Below are 21,148 nucleotides of genomic sequence, written 5' to 3'. Positions count from 1 at the left end.
CAGTCACACCCATTAAAGATTTAAAGAAGATAATGATGAGGTCAATCGGAACTTTGTTCTTCCTCAACATTTTTATTTAAAGAGGTTGAGGAATTAGAAATACCAAAACCTCAATCTGACTGCAAAATGAATATTTAAGAAATACAGCTACTTTTCTTTCGCCCTGTTCTATATTCTTAGATTTTTCACCTCATTAACAATTTACATTTGATAGCCTTAAACCAAATATGATGAATGTTACTAGATATACAAAAATTAATCTCATATTACATGCTTGAAGTCATTAATTACTCTGCTTGTAGAGGTATGGCTGGAAGGGAAATTTTATGCAAAGGCAAATTTAACTCATGATTTGTACAGCTCCCCCAGTCAAAAAAAAAATATCTGTGGGAGGACAGAGAGAAGATTAACAGTGGTTTTGACTTCTGAAACCATGGACAGACGGTCTATTTTTAAAGACTCCTGAAGGAAGACACTCTAGGTCTCATACTTACTACGAATTATCCCTTTTAGAAGTATTTTCCCCCCTTAAAGCAAGAAGTAGTTAGTGTAGCCCAACATACTTCTATTTTAATCCAACTTTTTGAGCAAAATCTCTGGATTTTGGAAATATAAAACAGAACAGAGTTGTGTTTTCTAATCTCAAAGCCCAATTTTACTGTCTGCTACTCACCTAATTTGTTTTTCTTAAAATCATTAGGTCAATATTTCCCAGCCCCAAAAGTAACTCATCACACAATTCAATACCAATTCTAAGAGAGCTGCATGAGAGATGAGTGTTAATTTAACAGCCTTAAATTAATTTCCTTCACTGTATCTTGCTCTTTCTCAAAAGCCTTCTACAGGCTGCTCAGAGCACCTTACCAGACATACCTACACTGAGCATCAATGCTGACTTGGGAGAGGCTGCAAACAGCCTTTACATTTCTCAGGGTGCCTGAGCTGAGAGTGCAGCATGTGATGGATAATCCTGTGCTGGCCATGGCCTGCTCAGGGAATATCAGTCATGTTGTTACAAGCTAAATGGATTTGGCCACGATGCAGGCACAAGCATTGGCGTGCGATTGTCCACAACTGCTGCGACGTCGGATGGTGCCAACTAAAGCCCTTCTGGGCAATGTCTCAGGATTTTGGTGCAGTAGGACAGGCCAAGGACTGCTTCCAGTAAGCAGATTGATGCAATCACATTTCCCCAACGTGTGTAGTAGTTCTCCAGCTACTCCAGCTCCAAAGGCAGCTTTGATGCTCAGAGCAGGTATGTCTAGAGGTACACTAAAGGAAATCTCCCTGGTTCTTTCTTTCCTAATCTACACAGGAAGGGAAAATTACCAAGGACTTTGAGTTTCTTTGAGTCCTTGCTCTCCTTAAGAGCACATGACCTCACTCTAGGGGGGCCAGATCAGCCACTGATCCAACACAAGTCTGCACTTACTACCACTGCCAAAAATCTGTCCATTTCTGTCAACTTTTATTCTTAAAGTGTAGCTAATCTTGAGTCTAGCTGACATTCTGAGGAAAGGATCAATACAAAACGTGATGTATGAATACACACTCCCCCTCGCACAAAGAAGGAGCGATTTACTGCTGGCTCAGAAAAAGCGATGCTTTTCCCCATCCTTGTCAGTTCTATTGACATTCACTGGTGAATAGGCTCCAGTGGACATGGCCACCAGCCTGTTAACTTAGGGCTACCTACTCCTTAAAACCCACACCCACTCCTGCATACTGACTCCACAACACACAGTGACACGGGTAAGGACAATTTAGCCCCTAGGATTCACTCGATTCAGATGTGAAAAGCAAGAGCTTTATGAACTTAGACATCTATGCTACCATTTAAGTGTCAAATCATCCTTCTCAATCTGTTACATGATACATTGCTTGGCAGAAACACACAAGTGGCCTTGTTGCAGTGAACCACACAGGACTTCATTCAGTATCCCCTCATCCTCCCAAAGTATGCTGGCATCAACTACACACCCTCATTCCCACCCTGTGCTTTTCTACTAAACTACAAAGTCTTCTGGTTCATACAATTTTAAACATTGTTTTGAATTAATTGAATTTATATTATATATTTACTTCTACTCAGAGTCCACTTCACATGAGTCTTGAAGAGTCTGAACAACACTGAATCATAGAACTTAATCAAGTTTTTACCATGTGCAAATTTATTTAATACAACACAGGTGCAAAGGGATCATCAAATCCTGAAATTACTTCAACATTTTTCCTTCCACACAGAAAGAACCTGCAATGTGACAGAAGAGAGATGCATTTCTGAAACAGGACAGACCCACCACTGGCCGAGGCTGAGCTCATCACTGATATGGGAGTGCCTCAGGGATAGCAAGGTTAAGAAGGGGCGAAAAAACAGCACAAAGGGAGCCAGGGAGAGCAGTGAGAATATGTGAGAGAAACAGCCCTGCATGGTCAGATCCTGAGATCGGTGCAGAAGGAGGGACAGGAGGTGCTACAGGTGCCAGAGCAGAGATTCCCCCACAGCCCATGGTGAGGCAGCTGTGCCCCTGCAGCCCATGGAGCCCACAAGGCTGTGATCCCTTGGGAAGTCCGTGATGGAGCAGGCTCCTGGCAGGACCTGTGGCCCCATGGAGGGAGAAGCCCATGCTGGGGCACGCTCACATTTGCTGGCAGGACTTCAGTTCACACTGGAGGAACCTGTTCCTGAAGGACTGTATGCTATGGAATGGACTCACACTGGAATGGTTTATGAAGAATTGCAGCCCACAGCAAAGAGTTGAAGAAGATTGTGGAAGAAGTCCCCTGCAGGAGAAAACCCACATGGGAACAGGGAAAAGATCCTCCCCTGAGGAGAAAGGAGTGGCAGAAACAACACATGATGAACTGACTGTAACTCCACTCCCTATCCTTCTGTCCTGCTGAGGATGAGGATGTAGAAAAAATTGTAGTTAATCCTGAGAAGAAGAGAGATGTGGGGAGGTGTTTTAAGATTTGGGTTTATTTCTCATTACTCTACTGTCATGTGATTGATAATAAATAAATTCATTTTTTCCACAAGTCAAGTCTGCTTCACCTGGTACAGTAGCTGGTGAGGAATCTCTGCTGGTATTATCTCAACAATACCTGAGCTGCTCACTTCATTTTCTCTCCCCTGCCCAGCCGAGGAGGTCAGAGATTGAGTGGCTTTGGTGGGCATTGGGCATCCAGAGAGTGTAAACCCACCACAGAAACACATGAAACCTCCAGTATATTAGTCAAGATTTTTGCATGTGAAACAGTCTCATCCAGATCCCTTCAATACTGACTCAAAAATCATTCTTATACAACCTCACAAAAGAAAATAATACCCTTTAGCTCAGATTTCTGTTCAGCATCTAACACACAAACTCTTAAAAGTCAAATACTAAGTCCCATGAGAAAGATGAAAATTCTTAACATGTAAACAAAACAGTTTATAAAAAACATCATTTTAAAATGAACATGGAAGATGGTGCATACCTATAGCTCTCTTCGCTTTCTGAATCCTGCTCTGCATCAGAGTCTTTGTATTTATCAGGATCTGGGAGAGTGCTTGGATCAAACTCTTCTTCACTCCCACTGTGGGCGAGAAAGGCCACTGTTTCATCTTCAGCCTGTGAGGTGACAAATGGAGAGTTACAAGACAAGCAAACAAGTCCATGTTACTTGCCACAACCCCAGTAAGAAGGAGGCTGTAGTCAAAACCACTGCCCCCAAATGCAGTGAAACACCACCAGTATCATAGCCAGGAAAAGAGAATCATTTCTGTCATCACCAGTGCACTCCTCCAAGGCTGTTTGTTAAAGGTTGAAGAAACATTATTAAAATGGAAGCACAAGGATTTATGTTCAAATTCTACTTTCCAATATTGTAATCTTAAATCTACAAAATCTAGGAGAGATCTGGGCAGCAACTAATCAACAGCCATTTGAGAGCAAATGTCTAAGTAATATGCAGCCTTACTGTCCCTCAGAAACACACTGGCAAAGAGATACATGTGGACACATAAATCACTGTTGTTAGGTGAATTTAATGGAATAGTCTGATTTAAAACTCATCTGGGTGTCCTTGCAGTTAAAAACCAAAAAGCTGCTTAAACTGAATTAACTGTTCTAAGGGAGTTTCAACCATCCTCTGCAAGAGATACATGTTCTTCAGGCACCTTCCCAGATCCCCTCATCTCTCCTCCCCAGGACTCAAGCTTCCCCAAGCTTCTGTCCCCACAGCACATCTCAGGATGAGCTGAATGCATTGGCAAGTTCCCCCAGGATGTGGCAGTGCCTCACCAATTCCTTAACAAAGAGAGCACAGAAGATGATGCTCCATTAAAGTACTGGATAATATAAAAAAGCTGACTAATTTTGCAGGTTTTGCTCCACTTAATCCCGAACTGATGGCACTACTTCCATAAATTTTTGCTCGTAGGCACAAAGAAACCAGATAGCCTGGAGGGCACATGCCACTGTATACGCACACAGAATGCAGACAGAAAGCTTATAGGCATTTCTAAATGACATGAACCCTAGATCCATGCATATTTATGCTGGAAAGCAAAAACAAATTCCAAGAAATTATAATTAAAGACATTGCTACCTTTTGTTTATATATCTAATCAACACGCACACAGCTGAGTTTCTAAAACAGTACTCATTTAAATGAACTTTCATTCTATGAATAGCTTCACATCATTATATATTTAAAGTTAATTTTTGTTTTGATTTTTTTTACCATTTCTATCACCAAGTTTTTAAAGAACAGTCTTTATGTGCACATAGCTTCCTGCAATAAAAATAAATTAAAAAGCCAAACAGAAACCATACCAATGGTCTCTTTTTTATCTGCATATACAGTGAGTGAAAGGCAATGAGCTGGTGAAATTTAAGATTAGTCACCACTGCAAGAGTCCATTCTTGCTTGACCAGTGACACTTCTGCAGTGTAGTAAAAGAAAATAGAAGAAAGGGACAAAAGCCAGATTTGCTGTGAGAAGGCAGATGAAAAGCATACCAAACACACATTCTGTTCTTTACTACTTTAAATACTAGTAAAAGTAATTACATAGCTGGGTGTATAAAATGATTAAAAGCATTGTCAGACTCTTCAGCACTGTAAGCTTCCCAAGGTAACAACCACCAACAGAAAAGCATGTTGATTCTCAGGAACTTCACGTACCACTTCACCAGAAAGCTGGTTTTGGAGGGGTTTTGCATACAAAAACAAAAATAAAAACGAAACAACAACAACAAAACACACACAGACAAAAAAAAACCACCCCAAAACAAACAAACCACCACCAAACAAATAAACAGTCGAGCTTATCTCTTAGTATAATATCACAGAGCATTTCTAACTCCACAGAAAACTATTTTGAAGGTCACCTTTTTGCTAATGAATTTTCTTATTTGAAAATCGTTCTGCATTAAATTATAGCTTATTTTAACTTCTTACAACATTAAATATTTGCTTTTTACTTGTCCTTCCAATTGCATCTTTCGATACAGCTGGCATACCAATCTTGTATTGAAAAAGAAAAGAAAAAGAGAAATACCACTCAAAGCTATTGTATGGAACAATGTATTTTTTAACATGTGTGACACCCCGCAACAGAGTTCTGTAATACTAACATTGGCAGTCATCTTTTAAAACTTGGGCTGTTCATTCATATTCTCCATTATAACACACAGACCAAACCCTTGCTTTAATTACACATTCATGTTAATTTTGTCCAGCAGAAAATATGCAGGGAAGTGTTAAATATAATGCTTGCTCTAGCAAAAGAAATAATTGGCAAAGATGCCTCTTTCACTCATCAGGAATCATGAGGCTGTATAAGTATCACTGCTTACATATTCATTAAAATATTTCTAAGACCCTGAAAATGTTAAGAACCTGAGCAGGAACATTTATCATCCACAGCTGAACAATAGAAACTCATTATTTTTCCTCTCTCACTTCAAATTTATATCACCCAGTCAGGAAGAAGCAATCTTGTGACTTCACATTACTCACCACAAGAGCTGAAGAAAATAACTAAAATCATAGGTCAAAATGACACATGTAAAAGTTCTTCAGACACAAGTAGGATGCAATTTACAGACTCGGGACTAGACTTGTCCTAAGGCAATTGCCATCAAAAGAGATTAGAAGAAGAGATTTTGATGGCCTGTACTTTATGTCTAAGGCTGGTTACAATGTAACACACACTTTGGAGTGTGTATTTATTGTTATGCTCAGTTGTGGAAGGGAACCTGCCATGCTTGACATCAAAGACATCAAATCAGGCTGGCCAGGAGAACTGAATTCAGTGGCAATCATCTTTTCACTCTGCACAGGGATGACAAGCTCTCTCTTTGTACCACACCAACCCATGTATTTTTTAATTCTGGTTCCACAGAAACCTGCACAAAGCCTTTCAATTTGAACATGACACTGAGATGCAAACATTTTTGCATTCACACAGTCTCACTCTGAAGAAGAGATTCTTCTTATGCAAACTCAACATTTTAGAAAAATACAGCAAAATTTCTGTGCTGGAAGTTTTGGAGACCTTGTTGCCTTCAACGTTCCACATTGCACCAAGTCAACAATCACACTTGACCTTACTGCAATAATTTTGAAAATGTGCACCCCCTGACACAGACAGGACAGGCTCCTCTAGAGTTTTTGCCATGTTTATGAACAGAATACGTCCAATTCAACTTCTGTCTCTGTCACATAATGACAGCTTCCTCTCCTCCTAAAGAGGCCTGAATGGCTGATGGAGCTCAGGTAAATGAGTTAGGCTAAGAGAAACTTAAAAGAAGAAACCGATGTAACTCAAAATACCCAAGAGACTCAAATTTTGAAAAAAAACCAAAATGTTGTCTCATTTCTATCAGGCAATAGGAACTCAGGTGGCAATTATCTGACTATCACCAGAAGAAAAAAAAAACAACAAAAGGAGAACTGAAAAAAACACCATGAAAACCTGCATATAGAAAAATATTGTATTTACCAAGATTTCATTTCTAAAACACATATTTATTATGGTATTTATATCTAATTTAATAAGCTTTTCCCCCTCCAATTAAATTGTCTAGAGTTGCACTTTTGATGTTCAATCATTTAAGCAATTTATCAGTTTCTAGCAGCCAGGTTGAGAGGGGAGAAATAATTGCTTAGGCACTATCAGTTCTGTCTATAGTATTTTACAAAGCACAGTGGGAGAATATTTCCAATTAGCTGGAGGCAAAACTCTTAAGGTTTGTTTAGAATTTGATCACACTTAATTTGAGTCCATCACACTTACACAATACTCAGCTCTTTTTGAGTTATGCCACCACTCTAGTTTTTGCTACAACAGCCTCTCCCAATTAAGTGGTGCCTATGGTTGTAATGCCAACAAAAGGTAAGTTTTAAATACTGCTAGGAGGTTACCCAACACAGGTATGCAACTTTTAAAAGTTTAGCATATTATGGCTCATATAAGAGGATATGTAAAAATAAAAATATCTTGTAAGATCTGACAGCATTCCAAATTTTCCTGATTTTCTTCTTTTGGATAATCATTTTTTAGATGAAAACAGAAGTTACTTTTGCATCATGTTTATGATGGAAGCCATTTATGTATACAAAGAGGTTTTACAGCATTTCCTTTAAAACATCTTACTCGGGATTCGCTGATCACCTCGCAAGTGCTTTTTTTGGGGCTTTTTTTCCACAGCCTGTACCCCAACCCAACACACTGTCCCCAGCCAATGAATGATTGCTCTGGTATTTCATCACTACATTGTCCCAGAGGAATACGGCTATTCTGGCAGTTCAGAAATGAAATATATCCTTTGATGTTGCTAGGGTATTCGATCCAATAGCTGCTTTGAAGAGAAGACAGAAGTCTCAGCCTATACAGAAAACTGACTGGGAGCCAGAGGAGCAAACTACACGTGGTCTGACACACATGGAGCTGTCCAAGCCGTGCCAAAACTCACAGCTCCCCTGCATACCATCTAAGGTGCATCCATGTTCCACAGCTCTGGCCAGAAAGGCCAGTAGCCAAAATCTGGGGAAACCAAGGTTCCAGGTTAGTCAGCCAGACAAGACATGATCCTTGCACTAAGACGATCCCACTGATCTTTGGGCTCTGGAAGGAGTCAGTCATAGCTCCTGGTTTTACACTGCTTCAAAGAATTTAATTCCTGATTTTCACTAGAAGGGACAGATAACTCTTAGCTTCATCTTTAATCATTCGCCATTCCCAATCACTAGCAGTCACATCAAAGTTCAACTTCATGCAGTCATTTTTTATTTCTTTTAAGCCATCTCAGATCTCAAACAATACAGCATGCCTCATTTAGCCAGCAGAACCTTACTTTTACCAGAGCACTCACATAATGCACATGAGAATGCTTAATTTTCTTTCTTGGCTTTCCTAAATGCCCCACATTTTATGGTCAGTGAATGGGTAAGCCTGTGCTCCAAACTAGCAGACACTGATGCATATATTCTGATACTCAAATTTCTGTGTAACTGTAGCAAAGCAATTTTGTGCTGGAAATGGCTCTGGCCACAAGCACAGTTCAGAAGCACTGAAAATGCAAAACTCATAGTGAGGCCTTGGGAAGGCTGACCTGAAACTGGACAGAGACTGGACAGAGCTAGAGAATAAAGTAGGTATTTACTGAAAGGCATCCAGATCCACCTTGGGCAGGACAGGAGCCTGACCAGGGCTACACCCAGGGTTGACTAAGATTGGTCACAAAATGGCTGACTGGTCAAAAGATCTTACACTTTTGTAAGTTTTGGTCCATTTGCATATTGGGGTTTAATTGTCCAATTACAGCTTCAGGTTGTGAGGTCTCATCTTTCCTGTTTTCTCTCTTCAGTCCATCGTTGTTTATGCTGTTGGGCTGAAAGTTGTCCTTGGTCCTCAGCAGGAAAAGGATTTGTTTTGTCTACGTACTCTGTGAAGAGAGCTTACTAGCACTTAATATGAGGCTTAGAAATACAGCCCTAGGCAGAACAGAATCTGTAAGTATGAAAGCTAAAGCTTAAGGCATCAATAGAAATTGGTGAGAAGTTCTAAATCTACTCAAAGACCTTTTGTTTTTTGTATTTGGATGTCAATTATAATGGATATGTCTCAGAACTAGACCTTACACTTCTCCTTTTCTAATTTGTTCTCTATGACCCATGAAGAATATTTATTGTAAAGACAAGTTTCTTCAAGTTGTTATTAGCCACAATTATCACTGTGATTGTAGCAATAGGGAAGACTACTATCAGGATAAAACAGCTATTCTGTTACCTTAAATGTAATTCATGTTACAAACATGAAAATACAACAGAAAAGAAACTAAGTTACTAGGCAGGTAGCAAAAAACCCAGCAAAAACCCAACTAGAAAACTACAGTGCAGAACAATGTTTTTGAACTTATATTCTCAACACATAACCCTTGGACTGTCTTTACACTCTCCTCCTGTCTCGCCACTCTCAGGTTCACAGCAGTCATGGCTGTCAACTCAAATACAAAAAGTAATTCCCCAAAGTAGTGTCTGTGTTCAAACATTTCAACACATCTGTCTTCTCCAGGGAACCTTGGCATATGTCCACAGAGATGAAACCTGCATGAGAGAATCTTCTCTGTATCACTTTCCAGCACTTCTGCACAAGCCTGAGGGAGCTGCCTCCCTGCTGTGACACAGCAGTGTCCCACCACCATCACCGCTCACAGCAGGGACTGCCAGCAGAAACCACTCTTTGCGCAGTGATGGGTATTTTTCAAAAAGGAACAGATCAACAGCAGCACCGACAAGAAATAATCAGAAGGGAAGCCTTTTAAGTCACGTAATTCTGTAAACTGGTTAGTTCTGCTCTTTTCTTGGAACAACTGATTTGTATTCAGTACACAACAAAGAGCTACACTGGCATTAAGTGCTTGTCCAACGACACGATTTTTATGTTTTCTCTGTACTGCTTAAGTCACGTATTCTAAATGCTCATACAAAGTACGCATATAAAATAGCGTACTTACAGGGAGAAAAATATGAATCAAATTAATTCCAGGCAGTGAAAGTTATTTTAACTCCTTCTGGTGGTTCAACATGAACTGAGGAAAAGAAACACGTAAGAGGCATTGCTGCTCATGGCACTGACTCAATTGCTTGCTGTGAGAACAAGACCTTGTGTGCCTTTGTTCCAGACCTATGGAGCAGCTGCAACAGTTTCATATTTGTTCAAATTTCAAAACAACCAACCAGTGAATCAGAAAGCACTGGCTGATGCTGCAGAATTGCAGGGTCATTTATTATTAATTGGTTTTGGTTTTGTTGAATTCACCTTCTTAAGCCACGAATCTCTTTCTACAAAATTTTGCAAAATACAATTGCTGGCACAAAAAGTGTAAGGGCTAAGTAGAAGCCACAAGAGAACAGATGAATCCAGCCTGATGAATGACAAGGAAGCAAGCTCCTTGGGGAAGATTTGAGCAATGGGCATGATGCACCAGAAAGACCTGCCCTCTGGTATTTCCACAAGCACTGCTGCAGAGGGGAGCCTGAATGAGGAAACTGAAAAAATTCTGAGGTAGACTGGCAGCCACCCACCAGCAGACAGAAAATTATAATATCCTGATAACAATTTTACCTACATGAAAAGATATGACAAGCGTGTCTTAGAAACAACAAGTATGAAGAACATGGAAGATTTATGTGAGGCAAGATCTTTTAGGCCAACTAATTGAAAGAAACACAAATTTTCAGGTCTAAAATAATGTAAAGCAACTTCAAAGCAAAAAATCCAACTCAAATTAAGAGTAATTGCTGAGTTACTGTTACTCGAGGAATTGAGTAAGATATAATGTGCAGCATGCTTAGGGAATGCTAATACAGGGAGAACCTTCAGGTAAGAGAGAATGATTTGTCATCTGTGGTGAATGAAAGGACAAATGGAGAATTAGGAAGGCTTTAGATAAGCACCAGAACGTGACCATGGCAATGCTAAGGCATAGGCTGAAGTGAGAGAAAGTGGTGATACAAAGAGTGACTGTGAAAGAAGACAACAAAGAAGCTCAAACTTTTTTCTTGAGTATTGCTTAATCCATGAAATCCATGAGGTAAGATTTTAATTTAGGCAGAAAGGTACAGCTGGAGTAGAGAGACTGAAAAAAGACTACTCAGTACAGACATGAATTTGTATTTTTCTCCATGAGTAGGAGAAGAGAAAAAAGCAAAAGGCTGTGCAAAACATCATCACAGGAGATTGAAGAGTGTAAGATTCCAGAATTAAAAAGGAGAAGCTAGTAGAGAAGAGACACCAGAACAGAGTGTGGTCACATTTGCAAACCCCCTAAAACTGGAGTGGGTATGGAAAGGCCAAGTAAATGACCAACAAGTGAGAGGAAGGCTGACTAATGTTTATTGAGTAGAACTGAAACATGTCTACATTGCAAATGAACAGAAAGGCATGAAAAAATGTGGCAGCTCAAAAACTACAAAAGACCAGTGTGGAAGTGGGAATTAAAGACAAACAGGGAAGAACTGCAAGACAAAAGTGAGAAGGCTTAAGAGAGAAGACTACTAAGAGAAAATCTGTTGGAGATGACAGTGAGAGAAGAGCTGCCTAAACCTATTTTAAAAATGGAAGAGAGTAGGAAATGGGGAAAGTAAGACAGCATGAGAATGCCTCAAGAGCTGACCGCAAAGAATGTAGAAAAACATCTAAGAGGAAGAACAGTCCCAGATACAGAAGAATGAAATCAAGAGCAACAGAACTAGAGAATGCATGGTGGAATTCACAAAGGCACCTCTTCTCTTTGCCAAAGCCATGACTGTTTCACCAAAGTATACAGGAGTTTACAGGGGCTCAAAAAGTACGTAGGTAACAGTAATAAAATATATCAAGGCATGGTAAGTAACAGCAGCACTGTGCCAATAACCCTGGAAGTCGTTCCGCTTCAGAGCTCTTCAGCCACAGAGGGGTAATGATCACAATCTGAAAAGCACTCTAAAGGTATGACTGCAAATTTCCCTTCAAACCAACCAAAAGATCTGACAGGGAGAAGGGAAGCAGGTCACTCTCATTCCATGGAAGTCATTATTTTTTTCCGCTGCTGTTCTGTTTTCTATCAGTCTTTTAGTGCTTCTCATATAAATATAACAGCTAATCAAACAAGTCTGGTGAAGATGACTATCTCATTCTCAGCAAAACAAAAACATTTGGAACAATGCAGTGAGGGGAAAACTGAAACCTGAGACAATTATCCATCAAAAGCCTCTGCCTTATCACATCGTATGCAATGAAGAACCTAAACTGTGCTATCTCAAACAGTCTTTGGGTTTGTACTGCTGCCAAAAATTTTTACCCTATTTCCAGTGACTGAGTAACAACTCTTGGATTCAGTAAGAAATACAAGTGGTATACTAATATGCATCTGTAGATGTAATTAACTTACTACAGACTTCTAACAGAATTCTTGCTGCTCCTCAAAAGTCCACACTTGAAGCAAATCGGTTTCTAACTTGCTGCAAGCAAGACATCTATACAAATTTTAACCTAGGAAATTGCAATTTTCAGCTCATGTAACTTATTACAACCTAGAGTTGTCATGTGCTTGCCTGTTCATTTCAACAACATCTAAAAAATCTTTATCCTGCATAAATAATGTATTATATCCATAACAACAGGATGCAGTGTGCTGTATGATTGATTACCTTGGCATTTAGCTCCTGTGGGCACAGCTTTTGTGAAACATGGCTCTATCTAACTCCTTGAAAATTACATTTTGGTAAATCTGTCTGAATGATCAAACTTAGGTGTGGTTAGACATAATGTTATTAACATTGCACAGGCAGGTACAAACTTTCACCCTTCATACTGTACCAAAGCAATACTATTTTACATCCGTTTCTCAAGGAATTAGAGGGAGAAACATCGAGGGGGATCAATTTAAATCAGTGATTTGAATCACTAATTACAAACCCCATTAAAATCAGGAAACTTTTAACTCCCACAGTATGTTACACATGTAGTCACTGCTATTTTTCTTCTTTAATGCCAGTATTCTGGGGCACAGTTGTTTTACCATAAAATGTGTACACACTATTTTATTCTAATTAAAGTCCTAGTTTTTCCTGTTGCATCAGCAAATTAAAAAAGAGAGAAAGGTTTTTTACCAAGTGCTTATTACTAATTTTTTAATCACGGTTAGTGTCAAGCTGCCTCCTATTCCACCTGAATTGAAACTGATTCCAACTAGAACTTTAATTATTTACTAAAATATATATATTATAAACTTATTATTTAAAAGTTACTAATTAAATAGGACCATCTTGAATACAGCAGATACATGTAGGCAAAATTAAGTTGATCCAAGCAGATGCTGCATTGTACGTTTAACATTTATGTATACATTCTCTGCTGCTAACAAAATTTACTACTTCTAAGCATCGTGTCTTACGAGATTTTGGTACAGCTAAAAGACTCAAACTTTATTCAAATTCATCGGCTGAAAGAGGATGGTTAGAATAAACAAAGACAACCAGTTCCTCAAATCTAATACGCTTTTCAATTTTTAACAGCACGTTGAATTTAGCTTACCTAATATATCAAATAAAGTATTTCAGAACCAGAAAAGGATATATGTTGTTATGAAAATGCAGTTAATTTTCCCTGTTAATGACTGTTCTCTAAATCCCATCTCTATCTGAAACTTAATCAGCAACTTTATTTCTTGAATCATTTTCTAGATTTTTCTAGTAAATATTTTCATAGGTTATTCCTTAATACCTTCCTTTTAGCCATCATTTTTAAGTTCTCAAAAATAAAAGAACGTACCTAACCACTTCAAATAGGCATTTTAATAACGCTTTTTGTTATTGTTATTGAGCTGATGATTTTTATCAATCATGTTATAAATAAATATAAGATAGTTTTTCCCCATTCCCCCAAATCTTTGCAACATATGGAATATGTGAAGGAAAGGGAGACAAGAAGGATAAATATTAACCTCAGTGGTTTGAAAACAGATCATAACATGCTTAGAAAGCTGTCAGGAGAGGTAATTTTAGCCTGACTTTTCCACTCATTCTGAACTCCAGTGCAAACAGCTCAGTTGCTCTACCGACTTTCTGGTGTTCCACAACCTGCTTGCAGTTACCATTGGCCACCCATCAGTGAGTACTGGGGACAGAACAGCCACCTGCAACAGCAGCCACTGCCTCGAGTGCAGACACGCTGCCACAGCTTGCCCTGCTGGGGTGTTTCACCTCTGGCAGAAAGAAATGCTTCAACTTGTTAGGCTTAGTATTTCCTCAGCTGCCAAGGAGTCAGACAGGGTTTCCTGTGGCCACATTAATTCTTCCTTGAGAGCCATCCTCAAGGATCCATTAGCAGTCGTTGGTCCCTAGTATTTCACTCTTGATGAAAATCTGAAGGGAGCAATGGTAACACATCCCAAACACAGAAATTATACTCAAGCGTTACTTCCTCCACTAGCTGTGGTAGATGATACAGATTTGCATAATTCTTCAATTCTTGATCTAATATGAAAACAAACACTTTTTTTTTTTCTTAGAAACCTTTTGCATCTGCTATGTTAAATAAAGACACTCAAACAAAAAAACTATGACTTTTAAACTGATTTCGGAGACAGTATTGCAGTATTTCTACACTGAAAAATGGTGGGCTCTAAGTGTCTGGTTCTCTTTGCACAGTCACACATCTTTGCAAGGGGAACATTTTATTTTTAAAGTAGGATTTCTGCTTTCTTCAGGACTACAAGTCTTTGCCACAGACAAGTGTAGGATTTCAGCATTATGGAGTCGCTAAAATTATTTCTGCCTCAGAAGAGCAACCTGATTACAAAATCCAATTATGATTTGATTGCATCCACAAACCTATCTCCTCACGCATTTATCTTAAATGGCTTACGCTTCCTTTTGAAGTTCTTGCAAATTCACAAAATTTTGAGGATAAAATTTAATTATCTATTGAAAATAAATAAATAATTTGTTATATCACATTGTACTTGGCATACAACATTAGCACAGAGAACATTTGCTAGAGGTACTGTTAACTGAATATCCTTGTTACATTATGCATGACTTCCCAAAGCACCGAGTACATAATATCCATCATGAAATTCAGAATATATAACTAAATTTAGAAAGAAGTATATTCAGACCTATGATCAGCATTCTGACATCTCCAGTTATGAGTTTTAATTAAGCTTGCTTTTGTATTAAGTCTATTTTTATTAAATAAGTACAGAATCCTGCTTTATACATTATGTATAAGTAAAAGAAAAAGATTTCAAAGTAATTTGTAGATGCCTTTTCTTAAAGGCGTAATTCAGGTCACTGTTCCATAACTTCTCTTCACAGTTGTGATGAAGAGGTATCAGTGCTGAATGAGGCATGATTCTTTGAGAGCTTCAGCACCCTGCTGGCAATCCATTATAGCACCCCAAATACTACTTCCAGTGACAACAAGCTGATAAATGAGATCAGTGGGTAACAGAGGGCATGGATTATTTGTATTTTTTCCCCCCAGGAAATAAATTATGAAAAAACTAAACCCAAAAACACTCTTGGACATCTCTGATACACCAGTCTAACCACTCATCCAACAAAAAAGCCACTGGGCTTTGCAGCAAATTTATCCAGAATTGTCCCTCTAAATATTCCACTCATATTATGAACTGCTCCAAATTAGTCTCAAGAAAGAAATGAAACTAGAATTAACTTGGATGACACATTACCAAAACCAAATACTTCTCTAACAAGGGAAGCACAGCTTAAAGGATTCAGTATTTTGCATTTCAGGAAGCCTATGAGAATGACTGACACTGTGACACAAAAGAGGGGTGGGGTTTTGGGTTTGTTCTGGTTTTTTTAGCACTGTAATACTTTTCTTCAAAGGGTCCTTCTTCTACATTTCCAAGAAATAGTTCTTATTAATACAGCCCTGTACTACAGCATTGGCATTTTGACCTGAGTAAATACCTTTCCAGAAAATTCCAAACTAAAATTCCTTGGAATCAGCACATTTGTATTTACAAATTCTACATTACTCCTTTGACATCAATCAAATGCACAAGCACAGATTTACTGGCTAACATATTAAGCAGAAGTTGAGAGTAACTGTCTCTTGCAAAAACAGCTTTATTGGGTGAGCAGAAAGCTGTTTTCCTTCTGGAGAGAAACCTACTTAGTTATTCAAGAGAAGAAACTAAGAACTTCAGATTTATCTGAGCAATTTCACTGCATTTCCTGAAATTTGAACAGGTAGAATGCAGCACCTGTGAAAGTTTTGGTACTAATTCTGCACAAATGGTGCTTTAAACTTTTTTTTTTTAATATCTCTGAAGCAGTCTATACTAGAAGAAAATTCCAGATTTGCATGTGCTTTTCAACACACATAAACACCTCTTGCTCTTCAGACCAGTTTGCTGGGCATAGTCATGTATTGGTACAGAGAAATTCCAAAACATTTTGTGCATTTCAAGCTGTGTAAACAAACATCTTGAACAGATGACAATCAGAGACAAACAAATATATAGCACTTACTAAAATTTTCAAGAAGCCAAGATTTTGTGCAGAAAATAATCTGAAGGATGAGTCGAACTTTTCATAATAATTTTTGATTATATATTTCCTATAACAGACTGTGAGCACATGCTGACAAAATGCTGGATATATAAACAGCACAAAGCAAGTAAAATGCTTTATAGATGCGTTCTGTTAAATTGAGAACGACCACAAAATGATTAACGTAAGAATAAATGCAAATATTTGAAACCTATTTTAGTTCTAGCTTTGCTGTTTGTGTTTCATTGCTTAAACTTTAAATCCATTTTATCACAGACACGGGATGTACAGTATTTTCAAGATCAATTAATTTTATTTTGCAAATGTGAAATACTTAGAATTTTAATACAGAATTTTCCTGAAAAGAGTTTTGGAAAAGCAGTTTGTCAAATTTGTTATTTTCCTATTCTCCCTCATCTTTTCCATCTATTCAATGCTTTTGATATGAACTGCAGAATGCATGGCTGCAGTCACTTTCCCTGTGTAAAAGAACACTTATTTGAAAATGAAGATGCACCAAATTATATACCATAGCTTTTGGAAAGAATGAGAAGTGAAAAACAATAAACCTCCTGCATGCTAAATACAGTCTGATTACACAATGTACAAGAACTGCTGCACCAAATCGTTCTTGCTGCTGCTCCACTGACACCACTGAATTTGAACAAATGTGGCTCATTAAGATGAGGCAGAATAAAGACAAACCTGAAATGGAAGTTTCACAAAGTGTTTCACTTGAAGGTACCTTATTTATGACTCTTATTTTCTTTCCAAAATAGGTAGAATGGCAAGAATCAGTGTATTGCATATGTTGTAATAAGTCTGAAGAGGTTTCAGTCTTAATGCCCTGCTTTCTCCAAAAGGTGTAGCAGAGTTAAATGGATAGCCTGAAGAGAATAATTATACAGATGGGTAACACTGCCATTTTAGAGGAAAAAAATAAGAGTCATTGTGGCCCATTTGTACAAAATGGAGTTGACAGCAGTTAATTCTGGAACCTTTCCAACACTGAGAGCATAGTGACTTTTTTTTCTCTGAATGGTGATTTGAGCACAGGAATAGTGTTGTCGTGTGTATATGTTCAATTCCTTGTACTCTATTCATACTGTGACTCAAATAAATAAATCAATACATAAATATGCATTTGCATTCCTCCACAATATGCCCTCACAGCCCAGAAAGCCAAACGTGTCCTGGGCTGCATCCAATGGTGGGCAGCAGCAGGGCCAGGGAGGGGATTCTGCCCCTCTGCCCTGTGAGACCCCACCTGCAGGGCTGCATCCAGCTCTGGGCTCCCAGCACAGGGAGGACAGGGACCTGCTGGAGTGAGTCCAGAGGAGGGACACCAGGATGATTCGAGGGATGGAGAACCTCTCCTGTGAAGAAAGGCTGAGAGAACTGGGATTGTTCAGCCTGGAAAAGAGAAGGCTTTGGGAAACCTTTGCAGCCTTTCAGTATCTGAAGGGGGCCTACAAAAACTGAAGAGGAGCTTTAGACAAAAGCACGCAGGACAAGGGAGAATGGCTTCAAACTGAAAGAGGGCAGATTTAGATTACGTATCAGGAAAAAATTCCTTACTGTGAGGGTGGTAATGCACTGGAAGAGATTGTCCAGAGAAACTGTGGATGCCTCATCCCTGGGAGTGTTCAAGGCCAGGCTGGATGGGGCTCTGAGCAACCTGGTCTAGTGAAAGGTGTCCTGCCCATGGCAGGTGGGGTGGGGTTGGAATGATCTTGAAGGTCTCATCCAATTTAAGCCATTCTGTGATATGCTTTTTTCAGCACTTCATTCATGTTTGTGGAAGAGACTTAATGCTCATTATTTTTCTCATTTTCAAAACCAGAGAATTAAATGTAATTGCTCAATGCAGGTATGCATGCACAAGCTGGGATTGCTAGAATTGTATTAGAGAGGCATTAGAGAGAGAGTCAAAAGAGGTTCACACTATTCCAAAAATGACAGCCTATGAACAGCAGACTAGTTCCTCACAGATGCCATACAGAAGCCTGACCCTCCCTCTGCACACTGACCTGAAGAATTTTTCCAACGTTAAAGAAAAATAACTGGCTAAGAAAGAGACCCCTTTCATATAAACTGACCCCTTTCATGTTGTTGTAACTTTAACAGAAATTTCACTGACCTCTCCAAAATTATTATTACTAATTTGCTTGCCCATTCAACAATAGTAATGTTGGCATCTGACATTTTCAAGATTTCTTTATTGCTTTTAATTACCTGGTGTATCATTCTTTTAAACTCAATACTTTCTGGTTAATCAGTTAATAAGAGCAGTGATTTACTATACCATAGTTGAGGTATTTAGAAAACATCTGCATAGCTGCACAAATTAGACATTTTCCTACAGTTAGGTGGTTGTATTTAGTGAAAGTATACAAAAGAAAATCCAGTACACTACACTGATTAGGTCAATTAACTTGCACATAAGAAACAAAACTAGGTTTATTATCCATTCCAATTTGAATCAGCATGCCTACTCCTCCAAGAGTACTTCCAACCAGAGATAATAAATTTCAACACACAAAATATCTTTTCATAGAAAGTTTTACCTTTCCTGACGCTGCCTAGAACCACAGTAGAAAGTGATCCCCTATGGACCAATGCAGAGGAATATACAATCACTTAGGTCACCTTCAGGAGGAGGTGAGCTTTCTTGACACTACTGCGTGGCCTAGCATGGAAATGGTCAGCAGCATATCTTAAGTCAGAAGATTAGCTCGATATCTACCAACTCACTCTCAATTAAATGAACTGACATCTCTCCATCAGTAATCAACATTCACAATGTAAGTCATGAGCAGAAAGCAGCCAATTTCCAGTTAGGATTGGTTCAGGGGAAACAGGCATATTTGCTTTAATCTGCTGGATTTCAGTGCTAAAATGGGCATATCGCCTATCACATATTACACAGAGCTGATCAAATTTCCTATCAAAACAACTTCTACAACTAAGTTAACACGAAGTACTCATATCTGTGGATATATCAAACTGACCAGGTTATTTGGCACAAAGAAGCCTAGAATGTACTTCTGTTTGCTCTGTAATTATTCAGGTAGTGTTGTTTTGTGTGTAAAATTAAAAAAAATTGTTGCCTGTAGTGCCCTACCTTTAATCCTTGCATAGATGATGCTCAAAGAAGACTAGGCTCAACTGTTCTTAGCTAATTACCTGAATATTATTTTACAAGAAATCCTAATTACAAATGTTAATTCATAGAGTGTACACTTATTCACTTAAATACTTGTAGGCATCTTCAGCATCAAACAAATTTCTCAGGGCTTTGTCACAAGCTGTTTTAAGTTTAGCACATTTTTTCTAAACAGATAGGCCAGTTCCATAAAATAAAGGTGCCACTTGAATGTAAACAATATTTACACTGACTTGTTGAAAGAAAACAATGAGCTATAATCCTAGAAATCACTGTGCAATTTGACAAATCTGATGGGCTACTACAAATGTGCTAAATGAAAAAAAAACCAAACGACCCAACACAAGGCTGCTTTTTTTCATTTAGTCTCCTTCCTGAGAGATGGGAAGAAACCTATAAATTTAAATTACAAAACCCATCTGAAATATCTGAGACAGGCTGTGCTTCCAACCATTCTTTCTTTGAAAGCACCTTGGACAGAGGAGACCTGTGCTTTTTCATTGCTCAAATATTTCTGATTGCACATTAATTAAAATTAAATTTAAATAAAATCAATCCTATTAAGTGGTCTGTGATTCAAGAATACATTTAAAATACAAGGATATTTTACTTTATCTTAAGAAATCTTAATCCTTAGCCACCATGTGACCTAGGCAGGGGTGTTAGGTTCAAGCTTTTCTGCTAGGAAGTCCACTGTGTCTCACTGAAGAGGTAGCTGGAAGACTCAGTTTAAGTATTATTTAATTTATACTGCTGCAGCACTCCAAGAAATATACTACAGAGCAGGTTTTTTATGAAAGCCTCATATAAGAAAAATAAATTAAAAACTGTTACCAGCATACAATTATTTAGAGCAGTTATAATTAATGAAGCTGCCACGAGGGCATAGCAAAAAAAAGTATAATTTGGTAAAAAATTATTCAGGACATTTGGATCATTGGAGGCCAGAGCAACACCTTCAACTAAATGCATTTGCATCAAGCCACTTGCTTGACAACTGTGTTTTCTCTTTATTTCTACAAAGTGCTACCCAGCAGACTGATGGTTGTGCATTCTTTTCAACTGGAGCTGAATTTAAATAGGCATGGTCACAATCATAGAAGAAAAAAACTATCTCAAAGTGCTAGGGCTTTTAACATCAACAAGAAATCACCTATCGGTACACAAAAATAATATCAGGATTAACCATTTCAGCATTTTTCTTGTCTGATTATACATCTGATGTGTATATTTATATACAAGCTATATATATATTATATATACATATATATAATAAATATAATGGGAAAAGTGAGAAATTAGAACACCTACTCCAAGCATGATTCCAGGTAACTGAGACTAAAGTACTGAATATCTGATGGAACTGGTTATAATTTTTGGTTAAACTCTGATACCATTGAAACAGTGAGTATCACATCCA

At 38.3% G+C, this 21,148-nt stretch overlaps 1 protein-coding gene across 1 annotated transcript in view; it reads right to left on the bottom strand.

The window, feature by feature from the left end:
• DDX10 (DEAD-box helicase 10) overlaps positions 1 to 21,148 on the bottom strand; it is a 159,487-nt gene that overhangs the window by 6,572 nt on the left and 131,767 nt on the right. The window contains exon 17 of the mRNA XM_063394605.1: positions 3,481 to 3,614. Coding sequence (XP_063250675.1) covers positions 3,481 to 3,614 — 134 coding nt within the window. The remainder of the gene's footprint in view (positions 1 to 3,480; positions 3,615 to 21,148) is intronic.

Source organism: Prinia subflava, chromosome 3 (assembly GCF_021018805.1).
Source record: "Prinia subflava isolate CZ2003 ecotype Zambia chromosome 3, Cam_Psub_1.2, whole genome shotgun sequence".
NCBI lineage: Eukaryota > Metazoa > Chordata > Aves > Passeriformes > Cisticolidae > Prinia > Prinia subflava.
This window is presented reverse-complemented; position numbering and strand designations above follow the sequence as displayed.